The 21,606-nt window shown below is 31.3% G+C and overlaps 1 protein-coding gene across 3 annotated transcripts in view; it reads right to left on the bottom strand.

The window, feature by feature from the left end:
- Window positions 1-19,018: 19,018 nt before the first annotated feature.
- LOC129000052 (uncharacterized) overlaps window positions 19,019-21,606 on the bottom strand; it is a 205,974-nt gene continuing 203,386 nt past the window's right edge. For all 3 annotated transcript variants that reach the window (XM_054426907.1, XM_054426909.1, XM_054426908.1), the window contains 2 exons: window positions 20,969-21,058; window positions 19,019-20,506 (listed from right to left, as the gene is read on the bottom strand). In XM_054426907.1, the coding sequence (XP_054282882.1) occupies window positions 20,976-21,058 (83 nt within the window). In that variant the 3' untranslated portion in view covers window positions 19,019-20,506; window positions 20,969-20,975. The remainder of the gene's footprint in view (window positions 20,507-20,968; window positions 21,059-21,606) is intronic.

Here is a 21,606-nt window from a genome sequence, read left to right as displayed (position 1 = left end):
TTAAGCTTCAATTTTGAAGTTGCAAAAATACTAATTATATAATTTAAATGAACATTTTTGTAATGTCACTCTTCTTCATATTTAATCACAAATCCTTCCATCTTCAGTTTATTCACTCACAATAAATCATTAGCAAAACTAAGTCAGCTGTTATAAACTTTAGAAATATTGTTGTGCCTTATCAATCGTCTTTTGAGATATTAAAGAAACTATATCTAGGCCCTATGCTATAAAAAAACTTTAAACAAATATAATTTACATTAAAGACAGCAGACAAAATGATTACCAATGAATACAATTCAAAGGTAATTGCATTACAATCGGCTAACTAATATTACAGGTAGAGGAATTTACAAAATCAGTTAATAGCTTACCTGTTGCATTCCTCCCTGAATATTGTTGTTAACGGGACTCTTTCGACTTTGCATCGATCTAAAATACACTGCCTCAGCTTTACACTTTCTTCGTAAATCATATCCGGTTCACATCCGTCCGAGTGCGTTGCAGTTGAAGACTACCGTTCACTTTAATTAATTTCGCCCCCCCTTTGCAAAGCCTTGTTTTGCAACGCACATATGACAAATTGTCATTTTTTCACATATTTTGCATAATAATATCCATCACCAATGTGAAACAGTTTACCACCCATCAACCCGTCGCACTCGAGCACCTCCGGAAACTCTATCGGATTCATTATTCACTTTATTCCAAAAACATAAATCGCAATAGCGGACACCAACTTACACGGTCAAACTCAAGTGGTAGACTGACTAGTTTACCAAAGCGTCAAATTCGACTAAACAAATTTTATATTTTGGATAGGAAATAAGAATAATACTGTGACAGAAGTTAGTGCTCAAAAGTCTATAAATTTCCTGGGAAACGGAAGCTATATGCGTTCCCACGCATGATGCCTTTTAATGCTAGTGGGACGATTTTTGCAGATGACTCTTATATAATAATTATATTGAAACTGAATTTACACTACACATAGGTTGTAAACTTAAAGGAATTGTTCAAACTATGCTATTTTACTAACTTCAATGCATTTTTCAAAGCGGTTTTTTACAATTGTAACTATATATTTGCATAGATTTTAATTGTTGTTTCAAACTTCAAATTCTCTTGCAAATTGATTGGCCCTCAAGGTCCTGCGATCTTACACCGTTATATTTTTCTGTTTAGGGGATCATTAAAAATAAAATTTTTGCCGAACAACCCCTAGATAATGTCGACATTAATTTTGCAAGAAGACTCAATATTTAAAACTAGTGTCCCTGTTGCTCGAATTCGAGCAAATGCTAAGTATTAAAGGCGTTATTTTAAAACGAATAACAGTCATAATTTCTGACGAATGTAAAAAATATTCGATTTAAAGATTTTGGAAATACTCATGATGTAGCTACATAACATATCGATATAATCTCTGTAAATATCTTATCATTTGTCTAAAGCTAATCTTTTTTTTAGTGTTTTCTACAAATAGCCTTACTCATAGCCTCATTAGATTGCCATAATAACAATTATAAATTCTAAACAAAATTATATTTTTTCTCCTTGGTGGTGTTATAAATGACTTTCCTATATTTCCATAGTTTAAATCAGCTCTTTCAATGCTTACTAAGAAATGCAGCACAGTGTTAATTCAGTTTTCTTTTGAAGACATCAATTTACCCAGGCTCTCTCGCTTTTTTCTATTGTAATATTGACGCCAACCCAAATTCAAATAGTAAACATTTCATTTCAACCAAGTCAGTAAATGTTTGTAGCAAACTGTTAAATTAGCAAACTTATTGACTGTTTACAATTAACATTATGTTCTTCTTCTCACTTTTAATTTCTGACAACAGCACAGCTGGAGGCTCATAACAATTTTTGTTTCCCATGTTAATCTATGGAGAAATACGAAACTTTAAAGGGCCCCAGGGCCTCACTCTCTAATTATTTCCCTAAAATGAAAGTCTCCTGCACAACTTCACGTTACGCTCTTTCCAATGAGACCAAAAACATGTCAATCGGTTCAGTAGTTTCGGAGGAGTAATCGTCACAAAAATCCTGCTTGCGTATTAAATAAGTACTAGTGTACATGTTGCTCGAATTCGAGCAATTGTAAAGTATTACAGGATTGGCAGACCAATAACAATCATACTTAGCTATCAACATTTCAACAAAAACACTCCTATCTTCCCTGTAGCAGCAAACCTAAGTACTCATATTAAAATTAACTTAATGTTATTTTAATAGGAAAAATGACCATTTTAAGGGAATAATTAATCTTTGTATTAATTAAGCCAGGTAAATGGAAATTCGCTTAGTCTGAAGGTTTGCTGCAGATAGATACGGATTTGCTTATGTTAAATTTATTATTTTAAAAGCAACCATCACTTAATTTGAAGACGATAATTAAATAATAAATAATAATTAGTTGATTTGGAATTAGGAATCACATCCCTATTTCACAGTAGATATTCTATAATGACCGAGTGGTTTTATTAAAGTAAGTATATTAAACTACTAGCTGGTGCCCGTTCTACGTACGGGAATCTTGTGAGTAAGTAGAAATTTCTTAAATTCAGAACAGGAGTTGGTTTCCATATTTAGTGTGCACTTTTCCAGATATGCTGGAAAAACTATTACTGTATAGGAATACATAATAACCTTCGCAAATACAATATCTGACAGTTTCAAGCCAAAACGAATGCTTCGCAATTAAATGTTGCCCAATCTTGTTAGTCCATATTTTATATCTAATGAAGGAAGCAAAGGAATTGCTTTATAGATCTACTAGCAACAGTCTGTTCTCAATTCAATGTTGCGTGTTGTGTTTGTGATGTAGAAGTGATTATTAAGTTGTTTAAATATAGACCCTGTAGTTTTGTACAAGTTAATGACAGAACCCCAGTTATTTAAACAACACATACAATTTACAGTTGGAATTGGGTCAACCCTCTTAAAAATGTCATTACATAATATAATGATGTAATTTATATTACAAATAAAGGGTAAAGAACTCATTTATATACTAACTAGCAACAGTACCCGTTGTGGTTAAACACAACGGTCTCTAGTAAAATAATGGTTATGAAATCCATACACCACTTTACTCACTAATATTAATGGTACAGTTTAAGCACATAACATTAGAATCACATACTAAACCTAATGAACACACTTTAATTACAAATGCAAATTGTTAACAACAACATTTATAAAGAAAAATTAATTAGATAACAATAAGCTGTTGAATTATTAACACACTAGCAGAGTACCCGTCCTTCGTACGGGGTTGAAATATAAGTATAAAATGCTTATTGCAGTTATACTCAAGCTTTGCGTTTGCAATAAGGGAGGACACAGTTAGATAAAATTTGCTTTTTTAAATTTACAGTATTCTATAGTATTACACATCTCCCATAGCCATAATGTTCTACCACTTCACCTAAACAATAGAGAAAAATAAATTATCAACAATTCGCAAAATATCACAAATTATTCATGAAATGAAAAACATAAACATAACTGTAAACGATCCTACTTTGACAGTTATCATTGCGAATCACAGTTTTTTGCTGCTTAGTTAAAATTAGCTGTTTTCATAAATGCAAAGAAAAATATAGTGCTGCACCCTGTTGGTAAATCTTATAACTTTTTAATGCTTTTCCGTATGATAGAACCAACTTTTTTAATTGAAACAGCTGACTAAATTCTTTAATTCCCTTTAAATATGAATACTCATAAGGTAAACATGGCGAATCACAGAGCCACTGAGGCGGAGCCCGAAAGAATTTTGAGATAAGAATATGCCTATATGTTAATCGGGAATGTAAGCTATCATCATGCCAAATTTCAGCCCAATCCGTCCAGTGGTTTAAGCGTGATCGAACTTCAAACAAACAAACAAACACACAAACTTTCACATTTATAATATTAGTAAGATGTTTCGTATGATTAGATTATACATACTGGTTAACCAATTATTACCATCTATAAAAATAGTTGGTTTTTCTTTTCCGAGTCGGGTTAGCTCTTCTACCCGACCGATTTTCATAATTTTGGCCAACTAAGGACGTACCGCAGATTTATTTGAGCTATTGTTTATTGAGATCGGACTACCTAAAGCACACTGCTGAATCACGAATCAACGATAATTGCCTATCTGCAATCAATGATACGTAACTCTATATTTATTTAAGTTATTTTATATGTCTTGGTCTTAAAATACTTCAAAAGCTTTAACTTGAGATATTGATAGTTTTAATCAGTTAAGTTCAAGATACTGTATCGCTCAATCATAAAGTATAAACTTGTATTATATCTTGGATATGGAATTTAGTTTTAAATATATTTACTTAATTCTAACTACGTTATTCTATTTGTTTTGACCTAAGAACCTTCAATGAAATACCACTCCCATTTCATTAAAGCACACAGCTAAATCACGACCAACACAAATTGTTCAAAAATTGAGTTCTTTATCATCGATTTATATCCAAACGATCTTGCTTGCAACCTCAACAGTACTTTCATAATTATTTGCAAATACAGTATTCACAAATTATGCTATCCAATGACCTATTAATTAATAAAATCGGTTCAGTAGAACTGTAGATTTAATTGTACGAAGCTTATAAACAACATCTTTAATTCAGTATTTTCTCACCACTATACATTTGGAGGTTGCTTAACGTTTTTGCAAATAACTTTGAAATGGCGAGGAAATCGACCAAAGTGGAGCGTGATATTCTGAAAGAGAATAAAATTTCCTACAAATTACCATTATGTATTGCTTGAAATTACAAGAAATACATACTGTTTCATTAAAAATTAGTGTAAAATTATACATATTGTAATATTTGACAGATATATTGGCATTAATTTGGCTAGTTACTGTTATAACGTAAGTTATATTTACCTGAAAATATGCAGAATTGTAAGGCCCTAATGTTGTTCAGATGGGTTTTTGTTTCCCTTGAATGTGAATAATGCGAATCCTTCAATGCAAGTTTTGTTAAGGTTTCTTGGATGTAGTCATGTTATTTTAATATCACTTGACTTTTATGAAAACATATATAATGTCCTTGCCGTACCGGTTTAATTCGGCATTAGAGGGGTTTCCTTTGCAAATCATCATAAAGTTAAGTCCGTGTTTCCTACAAAATAGTATCACTTTCGATAACATCCTTGTTCATTGTTTGTGGGAATCTTCATATTGTTGGTGTTCTTCTTTTATATAGGATGATAACGATAATATTTTTAAAAAATCTCGATTTCTGCTACTTGGTGGCGTTCTATGACTTTCCTATGTTTCCTTGGAAAGCAATTACGACCTTTAAGGGCAGTTTATGAAATAATGGATAATTTTGCGCTAGTTTTCTCGTCATGACGAACATTTTAAGTATATTGTTTATGGGGGTATGACTTGTAGTTTTCACAAAAGTTCATGTGTACTTTGGGCTTTATATTGATCAACTAGTGGCTTGTACGGATATAAGTCCCTAAAAAGCTCAAATGTAAAACAAACTATTGTAATATTTAAACAAACTAAGAATAAAATTATCTATGTGTCAGAATCGATACAGTGCTACAATAATACATGTACTCATATTAGTACCCTGGCCCAGTTATTATTTCTAATATTATAGCTCTACTCCTTTTGTACAGACACAACTGAATTAGTGTAAAGGCTGCCCTAGTTTCGTTTCTGATCAATATAAAATATAAACTACTCTCTGTGTCAGCTTATGTGGTGGGATTCCTCCTAAAGCTGTGGTTGACTTTATACACTCTTTAAAATAGGCCAATTTAAACGTCCAGTGGGTTCATAGTTTGTTAAGACCATAGTAAAGTATTTATTTGCTAATCCGTTATAATTTTTAAGTTAATAACACAGCGCTGTCTGCTGTTATGACGCAATGTACAGATAGCCGACAGCTAAGCCATATCAGCTATAGTCATGTTAATAGTATATTATTTTTCATTCAATGGATGTAAATTTTGTTTGAAAACATTTTACCGTTTATATTATTTATTTAGCCTACAGTTAAAAAAGCTAATCATCGACTGATTACTAACTCTTTTGCCATTGGTTAGGGTTCCATTATCATGTTAATGAAACCAATCAAGAAAACAAATTCATCAGCAATTAATATAGGTACATATTTTTGGTTAGTGAAACATGAAGAATCGAAAACTACCTCCAGGGTTTACTGTTATAGATTCTCTCTTCACTATCTATATAGATTGTATATATATATACAATGCATGTTGGGCTATATTATTTTAACCTTTTTTCCTTGGAGCAACAGACAGTAGATACCTGGTTAAAATCTACTCTAAACAATTTTATTTTTCCGCCCATTGGAATTTGTTATAGTAATTAATGAAAGGAATATATGTATTGCCTGTACAAACCTATTTCAAATTTTATTCCCAGGTTATTCTCTAGAGTAACTGTTAAGGTTATTCCACTCGATACAAAGTATAGATTAAACACTACAATTACGTGTCAAATTAAATGTTATGAAATTTAAAACAAAAGTTTTGAATAAATTTTTAACATATGTTTTGAAATAAAAACAAAACAGAAGTTTTCTAACTAATCTTGCATCGTTGATTATTTAGTCAATGGGGCTATTTCATGTTAAACATTCCTTCAGCACGCAGCACAACAATAACCTACTAATGTGAAGAAATGTAATCAAAGTAAAATAATTTTGTAAACTTCGTGAACATATGTTTAAAAAAACCAAAGCTTAAGTATTTCAGCCATTCTACTTCCATTTGCTTTTATTTTAACCATCTCCCACGATTCTACTAAATTTCATGCGCTTGGCTAATTTACATACAAATACACAAATTGGCAAATTGCACAGTAAAATTAATTTCAACATTCTAAGACATAACGACAAAAGTCTCAATTGTATGTAACGTCATCCCTGGTTTTATATAGTATACAGTACATTGCAGAATTTACTGGCAAACGAGTTAAATCCAAATGTAAAATGCTTACTGGCTTAATGATAAATCACGATCAGCTGTATTGAGGTAAACAAAAATCAACAGACAAATGGCTTCTAATGCTATTCTTATGGAGAACATTTTACGTTATATCATTGACTAAGTCAAAGGTTATGTCTAATTTTGTGTTAAAATTTGGGGAATTTCACTATTTTTCCGGGATCGAGACCTTTAATTTGAACCCTCTCCCGTCGTTCTACGACTACCCAGTCGCCCACAATTTTGACGCAAAGAATCGGCTTTCGTAATTAATATATAGATAGATATTTAATTTCCACAAAATCAGTTAATGTAACCAATGCGTTTCGTTGAATTGAAAAACAAAGAACACAATTAAATTAAACAGCTGATGTAAACAATAATATGTTCTTCGTAAAGATAACATGGGAACTTAATAAAAAGCCACTGTGGCAGAGGCCAAGGGACTTTTTCAAAAATTTTAGGCCAGTTTGCAAATCTACGCAACACGCTCTTTCCAATGAGACGTCAGTGGATAAAATCGGTTTAGAAATGGTGGAGGATTCAACCGACAAACTTCGTGTTCGCGTATTAATTATATAGATTTCATATGTGCATGAAATGTTGGTGTGAAACCAACTTGTATAACTTTAAGCTAAATGGTTTAAGTTACCTGGCTTAGTCAAGTGATCCTTCTTCAGTATTACACTACTATAGTTTCGGACTTGAAAATAAGTCCATCTTCAGAAAACGTCAATAGGTCATCTAACCAAATTGGTTAGATGGCCTATTGACGTTTTTGTTAACCTGAAGATGGACTTCCAGAGGCTACCTCACCATGTATACCTTTGAAGTAGAGGCTATATTTATTCCCAAAAGGTATCAAACGCCAGCTCCTGATCAAATCTTTTCTATCCCTTTAAAGTTTGTTTCGTGTTTTTAGTCTTCACGTACAGAGACTTAAATCTTTGTATTAAATTGTTAGCAATCATAAATCGTGGACAGAATCTTCCACAAAAGATAAATACAATATAGTTTAACACCCTAGAACTCCTTAAAAAAATATATTTTGTTAAGGCTTCGTCATAATGTTAAAAATACTCAATACAACAAATTCATTAATTTTACATATGTAAACGTTGATAGTTGTATGCGTATTGTATTTTAATATATCTTCTGTATACATCTAGTCCTCTATATTTTCTGTGAACACAAATGCTTCTGTATACACTTTTTTGCAACTCACAGTAACTGAGAAATATTCTAAACTGGTGAACTGTTTTTATAAATTTTTGCCGTTATTTCTCAACCCGTGCTTAAAAAATTAGTGACTCGTGGATGAATCCAGATACAAAATTTAATCTAAATCGGACCACAGGTTTTGTCTGTAGCTCTGTATCTGGATCATACAAGTGTGTATTATATAACATGATCAAATCACATAGTCAAAATATGTTTTATTCTATAACTTTTAATTTAATTAAACATAAAAGTCATGCTCCCTCCATTTTTAAAGTATTCAGTCCAAAAATGTAATAAATTTACTTGTGCATACATATTTATTTCGTTTTAATAAATAATTGAGGTGATGCAATACACTTATGTAGGCAGTCGCAGCAGTCGAAGCCGGGCATAGCGCCTAGAGTTTCACGAACGCAAACCGCGCAACGAGTAGCTAAATGAGCCGTAGAGTAAGTGAGCCATCTAATATTTTGAAGAGGGTTCACTTACTCTACGGATCATTGTGCCAATGATCTGTAGTGTAAGTGAGCCATCTAATATTTTTCTGCAGGCTCGTATAGTATACGAGCCTATTCCTATAATTTATATTATTCATTATTTTGGCTCGTATACTATACGAGCCGATTCCTGAATTATCAAATAATTCGTAAGCTAGGCTCATAGTCACTATGATCTGTAGAGTAAGCGAACCTTCCTACTGTATTTTTAAATATAATACACGAGGCTCATAGGCACAATGATTTGTAGAGTAAGTTAACCCTCTTCATTTACTTTTTATTTTCAATAGGCTCGTATAGTATACGAGCCTGTAGTGCAAGTGAACCTTCAATATGATTTAAAAAGCTCGTATAGTCTATGATCTGTAGAGTAAGTGAGCTGTCCCCGTTAAAAACAGCTGAAAAAACGCTTAAGCGGAACTTTACCGTTGAGAATAAAAAATGGCCTTTGTAAAGGCCACGAAATGTTGAACGTTAAATCAACATTTCATAGATGTTATGTAATGTTAGGATGATGGTAATCTGAATAATGTTTCTTTCTAGCAGTTGGCTGTGTATGAAGCTGTATATGAGCCGGAGGTTCATGGGTTCGATCCTTACCAATCACAATATTTGCTGAGTCTTATTTACATATACCTATAATATACTGCAGTCAATAAAAATGACAAAACAAATGATAATTCACGTATCCAATGTTAAAAACAACTGAAAGAAGGCTTAAACGGAACTTTACCATTGAACATAAAAAACGGCCTTTGTAAAGGCCACCAATATGTTCGATGTTAAACTTACATTTCATAGATGTAGTATTTTTAGGTGTAGTATTTTTGGGATGATTGGTAATCTGAATAATGTTTCTTTCTAGTAGCTGACTGTGTATGAGACTGTGTATGAGCCAGATGTTCACGGGTTCGAACCTTACCAATCACCAAACGTTTTATTTCTGGTCGGGGTGAAATGTTGATTTTTGGTATGGTGATGTATCATAGCGGGAGTAGCGTTAGTCGTTGATCTAAGAGGTTCACAGGTTCAATCCTTACCAATCACATTTACAATATTTGCATGGGGAGATGAGGTTACGTTACTTGGCGGGAAAATAAAAGTGAGGTTAGAACACGTGTGAGGATAGACCACGTGGGACACCAGGGGGGCATGGCTTAAGGTTACGTTATTTGGCGGGAAAATAAAAGTGAGGTTAGAACACGTGTGAGGATAGACCACGTGGGACACCAGGGGGGCATGGCTTAAGGGAAATACTGCTGATTGGCTAGGGGGCGTGGCCTAGGTGGAATGCTGAGCTCTGATTGGTTAGGGGGCGTGGCCTAGGTGGAATGCTGAGCTCTGATTGGCTAGGGGGCGTGGCCTAGGGAGGGGTGGGGATGAAATGCTGCTCTCTGATTGGTCCCCGCAAGAGCTGGGTAGCCTACTACTCCCCTTGTATATTTTCCTACTCGTTTCAGTAATCTCAATCTCACGGTATTCGTAACATCTCCATAGCGAGATGACTTTCAATATACGACATTTTTCTGCAACAATAATTGCTGTGTTTTTTTATATTACTGGACTAATGTAAAAAATTTGAAACATAAGTCAAAGGTTTGATTATTACTCCAAATTATAAGAAAAACGTACTTTTACTTCTCTTTGCAATATACAATACAAATCCAGGGTGGATGCTAAACGTTAACTCAAGGAAAAATAAACAAATAAACTAAAACAAAAAATAGCTTATGTACTTTTATTGGAGACATATGGCAATTTATAATAAAACGTATAACTAAATTTAAATGTCCAAAAAGGCCAATACATAATAAGTTGTTTTATTCACAAGCGCTTTGGGAAACTAGCTTTCCATCGTCAGGCTTTGTTTGATTTACTTTTTGTACTAGTTCAAACACAGCCTTACAATGGAAACGTAGGTTGCGAAAGCGCTTGTGAATAAAACAACTTCACAACAACAACAACTTCACAACACCATGCTTCTGAGCAACCAAACAACTTCACTTGCTTTTCGGAAACAACAATTATATATTGGCCTTTTTGAACATTTAAATTTAGTTATACATTTCATTAGCTTATCTACCTTCAATATTTTAAGGTCCCTTTAATTGAGATACCTGCAATTAGAAGAGTACCGGTATATAAAAAATAACTGATATTTTTGGGAAAGTTTCACATTAAGACCTTTCATTTAAGTATGCTGTTGATAGGTGAGTGGCTTATGGGTTTCTCAAAAGTTCAGATCAATGTTAACTTTGTATAGATGTACTTCTATTTTAATACTGGTACAATTGAAATCCTTTACACTGCTAAATTCGTTTATTAAAGGTCCTATTTGGCGTATGGTTAGATGTTTATTTTATAATCTTAACATTTGTTTCAGCTAACACGATTAGCTTGGGTTTGTGTGGTCTATTACGTCATGGATTTAGAAGACTGGGACTTTTTCAGTGATCCTCGTGGTAAGAAACACAATAGTCGTATTGAATCGTTTAATTATCGTAGTGAGTAAAACAATGATCGTGTCGCATGCCATAATATTCGTATTGGGTGGTTATAATACATTTACTGATAATCGACTAGAGGAATAGATTAGCTGTTTACATCGTTTTTGTCCAGCAAATGGTCATATAACGCTAATTCACTGAGTGAATCTATTTTTTAGATTTTGGACGATCGAGACAATTATTTATGGAATGTTATGTAATCTATTTTATGGAAGAGATTATTGGGACTATACAAATTTTGTATTTGCAATTCTATATAAAATAAAAAGATTGTTGATCCATTAAACAATGTAGCCAGTTGTAAAATAAGTAATTTACTGCAGTCTAAAAGGTGAAATCTTTTTTAAAGTAACACTATAAATATGTTGTTTAAAGATTAGACTTTACGGTGAGGAATTCTTTTTAGGAAATCAAAACTATTTGATTAATTTTAATGACTAGGATCTAAAACTAATTCGCTATTAAAACATTTTTTAATTGTTTCCAGTTTCTCACGTGTCTTTCTTCACAGCTGCTCTCGGATGCGTATTACCTGTGTTTCTCATCTGTGGAGCATATTGTGTAAGTGTTAGAAATAACCGAGACGTTTTGAAATATTTTATAAGAATCGAATATTGATTTTAAAAATCTAAATGTACTAGCTTCCATCAATTTTGTATATTTTAAATTTAATCTCATATATATTTAGGTAACACACACTATTTTTCCTACGGTCACTAGACAAAGTAAACTTCCTTGCATTGATTTCAGTACAGAAAGCTGCTCAATGCTGCATTTACTTACTTTGGCGCACACCAGTATTCCGACCAAACAACACAAAACAGAGTCCTTTTATTTTGCAAGTAATCTGTGTACGCTTGGAAAGAGGTTGGACTACGACTACGATCAGCTGTTGCAATGTTTCACATTTCGTTCAACGCTTGGATTTAACCTTTAACCTAACATAAAACGTGGTGTTTAGTGTTTGAAAGACTAATGCTTTATAACAATAATTGTAGGAAAGATATAATGTGTATCACGCGTGCATGTTGCTTTTTTCGCCTAGTTACACGAATAACTATTGACTGGTTTTTTTTTTATTACCGTCCGTAAATGTATGTTTGGAAGGATATTATTATATTAATAATATTAATACATTATATATAGCGTTTAATGCATGCAGTTATTTATAGCAAAACAAGTCATGAATAATTCCACCCAATAAAATATTTTCAAGATTTAGAATAACCATTTTTATAAAACAAAAACTATGAAAACATAATATTTGCAAATTACATTTTCATGCATATGACCTTTTGAAAAAGAAATGTAGCTATCAGGAATATAAATTTACAAGCTACGGAATTGTAAGGATTTTGTTCTGTATAGTGGCCAAATTACTGCTTATCATTGAAACACGCAGAATACTAACGTATTGATTCGTTGTTTATTCCACTAATTGAAATATATTTTCTTATAAAACCTGTTCGGTAACATTTTACAGGGATGGTATCACTTGGTCTGCAAATTCATCTCGTTGGAGCTACTTTGGTTTCCATTTTTCTTGCTGTGGTTCCATTATATTATGAACTCCAAGTATGGTAATGCTGAAATTGATCATGAAAAAGCAACAGACACCAGGAAGGTTAAGCTGAAATTGTTTATTGTGTTTCAAACAGGTATGTTTTATTATTCTTTATGCAACCAATTACATTGTATTTATAACTAGAATGGGATTGTATTTGAGAATGAGAATGAGAATGAGAATTTTATTTAGTCTTTTAAACATGCAGTTACATGCAATCAGACAAGTCATATAATAATTATCTGGCAACAATCAGTTAACAGTCCCAGTTAGTAAACTGGGTTGACTTAGCTTAAATCACACCATGCACAAAAACAGGCAAATATAATAAATAAATAAATAGTTAAATAATGGCAGCTACAATAGTAGAATAAATAGTGCACAAACTACTCTTATCTACTTTCAAAAAACACACCATGCACAAACTACTTCAAACTTCAGGCACAGCAAAAGCATCTACTTACAACAGCTGTAGGAATTTCAAAAAAATCTTTTATAGCATACAAAGGATGCGCCAATAACAACTCTTGCAGTTTCCGCTTAAACTGACGAGTCTCCAGGTTTCGTGCTGAATAAGGCAATGCATTAAATAGATTTATTGCTAAGATATCACAGTTGAGTTTAGTTTTTCTAAGTCTAACATAAGGTATATCAATTAGATGTTTATTTCTTGTGTCATGCTCATGCACCTCGGCTCTAGTTACTACATTCCCAATACCATTTTCCTTAAACTTAACTAAAATATCAAAAATAAACAAAAACTCAATCAGGAATCAAGACAAAGCCATTTGAATACATTGCTATTAATAATGAGAAAGAAAGTTTAACAATGAAGACTGGAGGGTGGTCTATGCAATATTGAAAACATACCTTTGAATTTTCTTTGATTAATTTCTTAAAGTTAGATAAATATTCTTACTATTTTTCAGTTATGCTACTTAAAAACCTTTAGATAATGTAAACAGATAATAGAAGTTTGGTACTTTTAAGATTATATTCTGGAGAAAAAAACGTACATACCCTTGCAACGTTGTAATAACGTTTTGTTATTTATAACGTGTAGTAGAACGTAAGTTGGTAGTGCATAAAATTTTATTATTTATTGCATTTTGTTCATTCAGTTGTGGAACTGTACACGCTCCTACTTGCCTACAGTTTGTACCACGCATTGCTGTACATCTACGGCTACCCGGATGCTGATAAAAGAAAACACGATGAAACTTTATGATATTTTTGAAATAAAATTTAAATAACAGTAACCTTTATTTATTTTGTCAAGTTGCACTTACTGTACTGAAAACATATGGTAAGAAAACTCGCTATTCCTTGGTTTTGCACAGACATTCTAATAGAGTTCTGTTTGCTAAAGAATGTATCATTGGTGATCATTGGTGAACGCTTAAAACAACTTTACTTTTTAAAAAAACTGTTGATGATACTCCAAAAATATTATTTATTTTGTTACAGACGGAAAGAAATCTACATTGATAAATCTCTTCCGGGGTTAAGTCTAAGTAATACAAAAAGCATCTTGGGAGTACCTAAAATATATATTAACTGTGTGCAATGGGTAGTGACACAGAATAAAGAGCGAAAACAAATTCTATAGTATGTGGTTATGAGGTTGAATCTTAAGCTTTCAGTCCATAAGTCAAGAATAAATCATATATACTTGTACTGAGGACATTACACTCAGCCATTCCTCTCTATTCAATGCCTAAGTTATCACGTTTATAATGCTAAAAACTATTACAAAACATATTTATTAATTTAAATATCAATCATCTCAATAATACTGATAGGTCCTCAATTAAATGCTCTATCTTACATACAAATGTGTAAAATATGATACATTACGACATATAGGTGAATATAAATGTGTAAAAACTAATCTATTACTCCATAAACATACAAATGTGTAATTTAATCAATTGTTCCATATACATAAAAATGTAAACCAATTTTGCGTGTAAGCAACTGATTAAATATGTTTGCCTTCATTAAAATATAAATAATCAGTCATAGAGAAATAGTTATTCGTAACACACTGGACATGAAGGTGAGCTTGTTTTTCTTCCAAGCGTGGAAAAACAAATGGAAATAAATGAAGGCCAGCAAATGGAGGATAACAAGAAACCAACGGCACACCTTATACCCTTAGGTGATTTATAGTCAGTGGTGTTTCGAAGTTTCAACCAAACTTGAAGCAAAAACACAAATGTAGCGTATTATTTTGACACTTTCGTTAATATGCTCGTATAAATATTCATATTTTGTGTATACAAATGTATAACATAGTTTATTGTTTATTGTAAATGAACTTACACCCATAACATTTCTAATGTTAACGTAGGATTTGATTTTAAATTTATTATTATCATGTTGTCAAATTTCAATTATGGAACCTTTTTCGTTAATTCACTACCACTATTGGGATGTGGTTAGGCTAGGTTAGGTTTTTCTAACTCTATACTGACCTAACCAAGCCTAACCAAAGATTAATTCACTACCACTCCTATTGCTAATAACCTATTGCTCTAAAAACTAGTGGAAGTAGAGTAACGGAAAAGGTTCAAATTATGTTTACTTAAAAATGTAAAAAACACATATTTATGAAAAATTAAGTGTTGTACAACCCTATTAAAAACAAGGAATGCAAATAAAAACTTATAACAATCGAGGTTTAAAAAGATAGCAATTCAATCTGTCAATTCTATATGCCAGTATCCTCTTTTGCTGTTGGGTCCAAAAATACGCTTGAAATTTGAACAAAAACAACTTTATGGCCTTTTGATGGTTCAAGTTTAGTTAAAATTATTAATTAACTATTGGTTCGTGTAAATGTGTTGTTTAAACAAATAAGTTAAAAAGGTTCATCAATAACATTTGAGTAAAACTGAATACTTGATGACCTTGTATCCAAAAGAAAGTCACTCACGGGCGAAAGAGCACCTTTTGAACCAGAACGGAGTTAATCGCTACGGCCTCTGCTTGTTTTGTTTTTCTTCTGTTCATTGAACATTGACTCTGTTTTGCATTGATTGTAATCAAGTTCATTACTCTTTGACTGATTTCCACAATAATTGTGAATCAATATTGTAAATTAATATTTTGTGATTAATAGAAGCGTTTACTTAAACTAGCTTCAAACTGGTGTGATGTTTAGGTCGCATAACTTTAAAATACAATTTTGTATTTTTTCGGTTGGATTTAAACACTTTTTTGTTATTTGATACAAATATTTTTATACTATTGTCTCAACATTTTTAACCTGATCATGTTGGTTTTGATTATACCTATCGCAAAGAAAGTTGAATTTTAAAGTATTTAATTGATCCTAAAATCTGTTGCAGCAAAATAACGCATACTTTCTTTCATAAGCTTTGCAACAGCAATGATGAGTAAAAGTGAGTGAAGTACATGTAAATATGTAATTTTATGCGGTCGATAAAAAAAAATATACGTAATCCTTACAGCATTAGGGGTTATACCATTTTTTTAAGTTCAAAGGATTATGGCCTACTAACGTTAAATAAAAATCGCTGTAGTCGTTTTTATAAAAAATCTGATTTTCTAGTTATCCTAATGGGGCTTAAGTAAGAAATCCCCATTACAAACCAAAACTGAAAGATATTACTAGAGAGATCATAGTTTTTACATCTATAAAAATTTTTATACAAATTTAACCACAGGTGTAGTGTTAGCTGGGCACACATCCTCCAAACCCCATTTGACATGACCTAATCTAAAATCATTTAGTCAAACCTAGCCTAATTCAACCTAACATAACTTATTTGCATTAGAGAAGTATTTTAACACTGGGGACCCTCTTTTAAAAAAAAATCCATACAATAATCTTGTAAAATTCTGATTTGTAAAAAAAGGTAAAATCCTAATTTGTTCTAAAATCTTCTACAATTAGATATAACTTTATCGAGTCGAGTCATAATGTTTCAAAGGCCTGAAGAGACGTTACATTTAGAGGAAGCTTCATGCCAAGGTGGAGGCGGTAGCGTAACGGTCACACACGTGACCAAGCGTGACCTGCCACGCGCTGTGGTCTGTACTGCACATGCGTACAGCGTGACGATTATAGCGCAGTGCGCAGTACATCCTAGGAGCTGACATGTTGGATGTGGAGCGACTACAGCGCAGTGCGCAGTACATCCTGGGAGCTGACATGTTGGATGTGGAGGGGGCAGCTCATTCAAGGTTTATGTCACTACTGGGTTTAGCTAAATTATATTTTGGACAATGTACAACAAACCAGTTGTAAGTCGATACGTAGCTTTCTTTAGCCAGTGAATTATTAAACATGTCATAAAATTGCAGAGCTTGAAAATATAAAACTATTCAACGTAATGACAGAATTCTACGATACAATAATGAAACCTTTCAAGAGTAATGAACTCGTGAAAGAGGAATATTCGTTAAGCTCACTCAATTCCACGCTCAAAGAGAATACCATTGAGGTTTGGCAATCAGTTCGATAAAAGAATTTCCTTTATTGCTATAGAAATATAATCCACTTTGCAATTGGAATATATTTTTTGCAGAAATATAAAAATAAATCTCTAGTGGATTTCTGATTATTTTTTCTTTTTGTCAAGTGTTTTTATTTTTACATTAGCAACAATATCATACTTTTAACCATTTGCTTGCTTAATAGCTTTAGATACTGTATTATTGGTGTAAAAACATGTATTTATTGTGTTAGGCTTAGTAAACAACATTTTAAAATCTTTTGACTTTAAAAACTGTTTTCAAATAGCATTGCTATAATATTTAGAGACAGATTATTTAATAGTTTCAATATCTAATTAATTCTAAAGTTTTTTGGTTATTCTGTATTCTATCACGAGTTCAAAAAATCTCTGGGCAATTTAAAATGGATTTATTATTCTTAGTTATCTTTTCTTGAATTATAATTTTAAAATATTGTTATCCTACATAGACATTTTGTTTTCTTTTCCACCTAAATAGGTAAAATTAATGTTTAGCTTGTATAACCTGTTTAATGTCCTTTAACTCCATAAACGAAGTTCAAAACAACGCAATGAAATAAAAACTTTATAAAAGACTATAAAAATAATCAACGAATTAACAGTTTCTACAGTTACCAAGCAGCAGCATGTGTAAAATGACTAAGTCATTCTATTTCTATGTTGAAATATAATACTTTATGAAATAAATAGTTCACATAATTCAATAATCAAACGGTCACACATAGTTCATTTATGCAAGTTGTTTTCCATTATATACTTCAAAAGTTTACCCTATTATTTTTTTACAGCATATAAATGTGCATGTGTTTTATTAAACCTATAATGCTAAGTTAAATAAACAAAGTACTGTTAAAGTCACCTTATGTTATTTTATACTCTTGGTTGGTTAAGACTTATTTCTACACCAAGTGCCACTAAGGTAAACATGTAAAGCAATATTCGGAAAGGCAACATAGAATTCAGAAACGGAACACGTGTTTACATGTAGCTTTAATCTTCTACGTTACAAACATCATAACAAGTCACATTTCCAAGTTACGTTTCTCTGCGGTTTACCTGGCTTTCTAGAAAGTAATTAAAGCGACTTTTGCTACAAACTTGACGGTTTTGTGAACTTCATTAGGAGAACTTGTGGGGACTCAGTTCGCAATTTAACACATGTTTGTGAGACGTATGTTTTAATTATGTTTAACCAGGCATGTTGGCTGTGAAGTAAATTGAAAGAATGTTGAGATTTAGGTTGGACGTATTAGAAATTTAATAATATATTCACATGTGTTGTATTAAGTAGTAAAATATAAAGTTATAATATTTTATAATGATAGTTATAATTATAATTATCACAAAAACTTTGTTTTATAAAACCCTTTGGTAGTCATACAGCATAGACTAAATCCAAATATGTTTTTATTTTTGTAAATAAAAAGTAATCTTTTTTTAAAAGAAATCATTTATATTGAATATGTATATGACTTCAAAATCTAGTTTACAACCAAACATGAATTCATAGGAAAATGCAAATCATTGCAGTTTGACAGTCAAACTGATATTTATAATAACCATTAAAAACTGTAATTCATTAAATTATATTACTCTTTTCACTACTAGGAAGTAAAAATAGTTATCTTGTAAGTCAAAAGTCATATGCATTCATATACATTTCTCTTTTCTTGCAGTATGTTTTCTCCATTTCATGACAAAGTAGGTATTAAAACATTAAAGCACAAGCTGTAAAAATGTATGTTTTATTGTACACATAACATCATTTCCTACCTTTACACTTTACAATTTATTCCAAACGTACAGTATATTACACTTTATATTATAAAGAATTCTCTCTTTTGAATTTTACGACCATAAAAAAGTCTTATAAATATTAAAATTATAACTATTTCTAGACATGTTTTGGGGAAATCAAAACCAAGCGATTGATAAAACGTTAGTACATTGATAATTTTCAACTTTTGTAGATAACCTTTTTATTTTAATATTTTTTTAAACGAGTTTATATATTCTCAATATACAACACAATATATTATATATATACACAAACACTTGCATCAAAAACTAGTCAATATCTTTGGTGACACAGCATAATTTGTGTAAGAAATTAAATACACCTCAATAAATAAAGTATCTTTGGTCAAGAGATTTTATTTGAAATTTAACAAGACTAGAATATGCACTAGAATATATATAACATTTTAAACTAAGATAAAATATCCTGTGTCAAGGGATTTAGTTACGTTTAAACACAATATGCATTTTATTAAATCTTGGAAAAATATATTTTAGGACAAATAATTAAATAGATTTCAATTTTTAAAACATTTTAACGTGTTTCTCTATTAAAACGATTTCATCCATATAAAAATAAAACTAAAATGATCAACATTAAATTTAATGTACTTCAACCAATAAGTTCCTATATTTTTACTATAAAATACATGGTCGATAAGGGTATAACTACTTTAAGTACCCTGTACAAATTCAACAGTCAACGGCTAAATTACATTGAAACATAATACACATAGATAAGAGTAGTAACTATATACAGGTTAATCTTTGTACAAGATAAGGTAACAGAACATGAGTCTGTAAAGTTTTTTCATGTATTTAGAGATATTTTTGATGCATTAAAATACGTGCAAAATTTATAGTATGATTAGATTGTTAGAAGGGAAATCCCTTTTTTCTAAACCAGGCTTATGATTAATAATTCATTTTAAATGCTCTTGGGGCCTTTTTTACATAACAGTTTGTTTAAAATAGTTAGTACATTGTGTTCATAGGGTATTAAAAGGAACCTATAGGATACTAGAAAATAAACTAAATTTATCAACTCAATTATATTTTTAAACTAAAAAACATTAGTGACAAATTCGTAAAGTTGTTATTTATTTTGTTTTTTAAATCGTGGCACTATTCAAAACTGCTAATCATGTAAATCTAATGGAATCTAGCAAAGTACTCTTTGTAATTTAACTTTGCTTCACAATTTATAATATTGAGAAAACTTTACAGACGAATAAATTTAAGTAACAAAACGATCACAATATAAATGTAACGTAACAAAATAGATTAGTTAGAACTCAAAATCAACACACACAAGCTTTAAGACGAGACCCTTGTTGTCCTGAATGTGAAACCTCGGACTCAACGGATATTGTCACCACAAAGCTGGATACTTTGGAAGCCAACAGCATCACCATGTTCCTTGAATGAAAATCAAAATAACATTTTTCGTTTTAATTTCATCATAAATAAATGTATTGACCGTTATAACGTTCAAAAACTAGTTAAAGGTACTGAAAGAGGAAGTAATAAAGGTAAATATACTTTTAAACAATGTTTACTACGTCAGAGTTTTGGCTTCTACATTTTCTCAAAGCCTCATTTGAATCTACTAAAAAAATTACCTCAAAAATTTATGTAAAATGTATGCAAATTTATGTTTTTAGTTTTTTATGTTTTTATGTTTTTTATATTAGAAATTTTTAATGGAAATGTATGTATCTTTATCCAGGAAAAAAGGTAATACGAGTAACAAGAAATTACATCTACATTATTTCCAGATATATTTATATATTTATTAGTGATATATTTATAGTATTTTCATGGCAATAATAAAAATTTTAACCCGATATTAAATTATACAAAACATAGTTTGTGAATTACCTCATTCTCATAGATGTATACTCGAGACTGCTGCAATGATGGATAATAAGATCACTGACCAAAATGAAGGTAAGGTAGAACTGCTACTTGCTAAAACATCAAAACAAAGAAAATTAAACTTAGAGCATTGGTAAGAAATTACTGGTTAGCGTAATTAAAAATGATTATATCCCTGATTAAACCATGAATATTACTTAGTTGCTTAACCAGACGTACGGAAAAATAACTTTTTCACCAATTAGTTTTCAACTATTCATGAACATGGTAACTATTCATAAACTTTTATTTGAATGCAAACTAGTCGAAATATTTTAAAGCAGCTGGTATGCATTTTTAGTTGTATTTACTTTTATCATATCGTGAAAGTATAGGAAAAAAGTTTAATCGACTCTTGTATCATTCAAAGTATACAAAAATATGGGATATTTTACAACTTACCGATGTTATGAAGTTAGGCCACATACTCAAACTGTTAAGATTCAAGAATTTTACAAAATTAACTCTTTTTATCAAATGTATTAATTTATACCAAACTTTATCAAAAAGTTAGTTGCTTAACATTATTGAAAAAGTTGTAGCTACTGTTTAGCGAGCAAACTAACAAATGCCTACGAGGGGTTTGACCCATTAGGTTTCAT

Source organism: Macrosteles quadrilineatus, unplaced genomic scaffold, assembly GCF_028750875.1.
Source record: "Macrosteles quadrilineatus isolate MER2022 unplaced genomic scaffold, UCM_ALF_1.0 Scaffold_8__2_contigs__length_117827958, whole genome shotgun sequence".
Lineage (NCBI taxonomy): Eukaryota > Metazoa > Arthropoda > Insecta > Hemiptera > Cicadellidae > Macrosteles > Macrosteles quadrilineatus.
The sequence above is the reverse complement of the archived record's forward strand: the minus strand, read 5'-3'. Positions and strand labels throughout refer to the sequence as shown.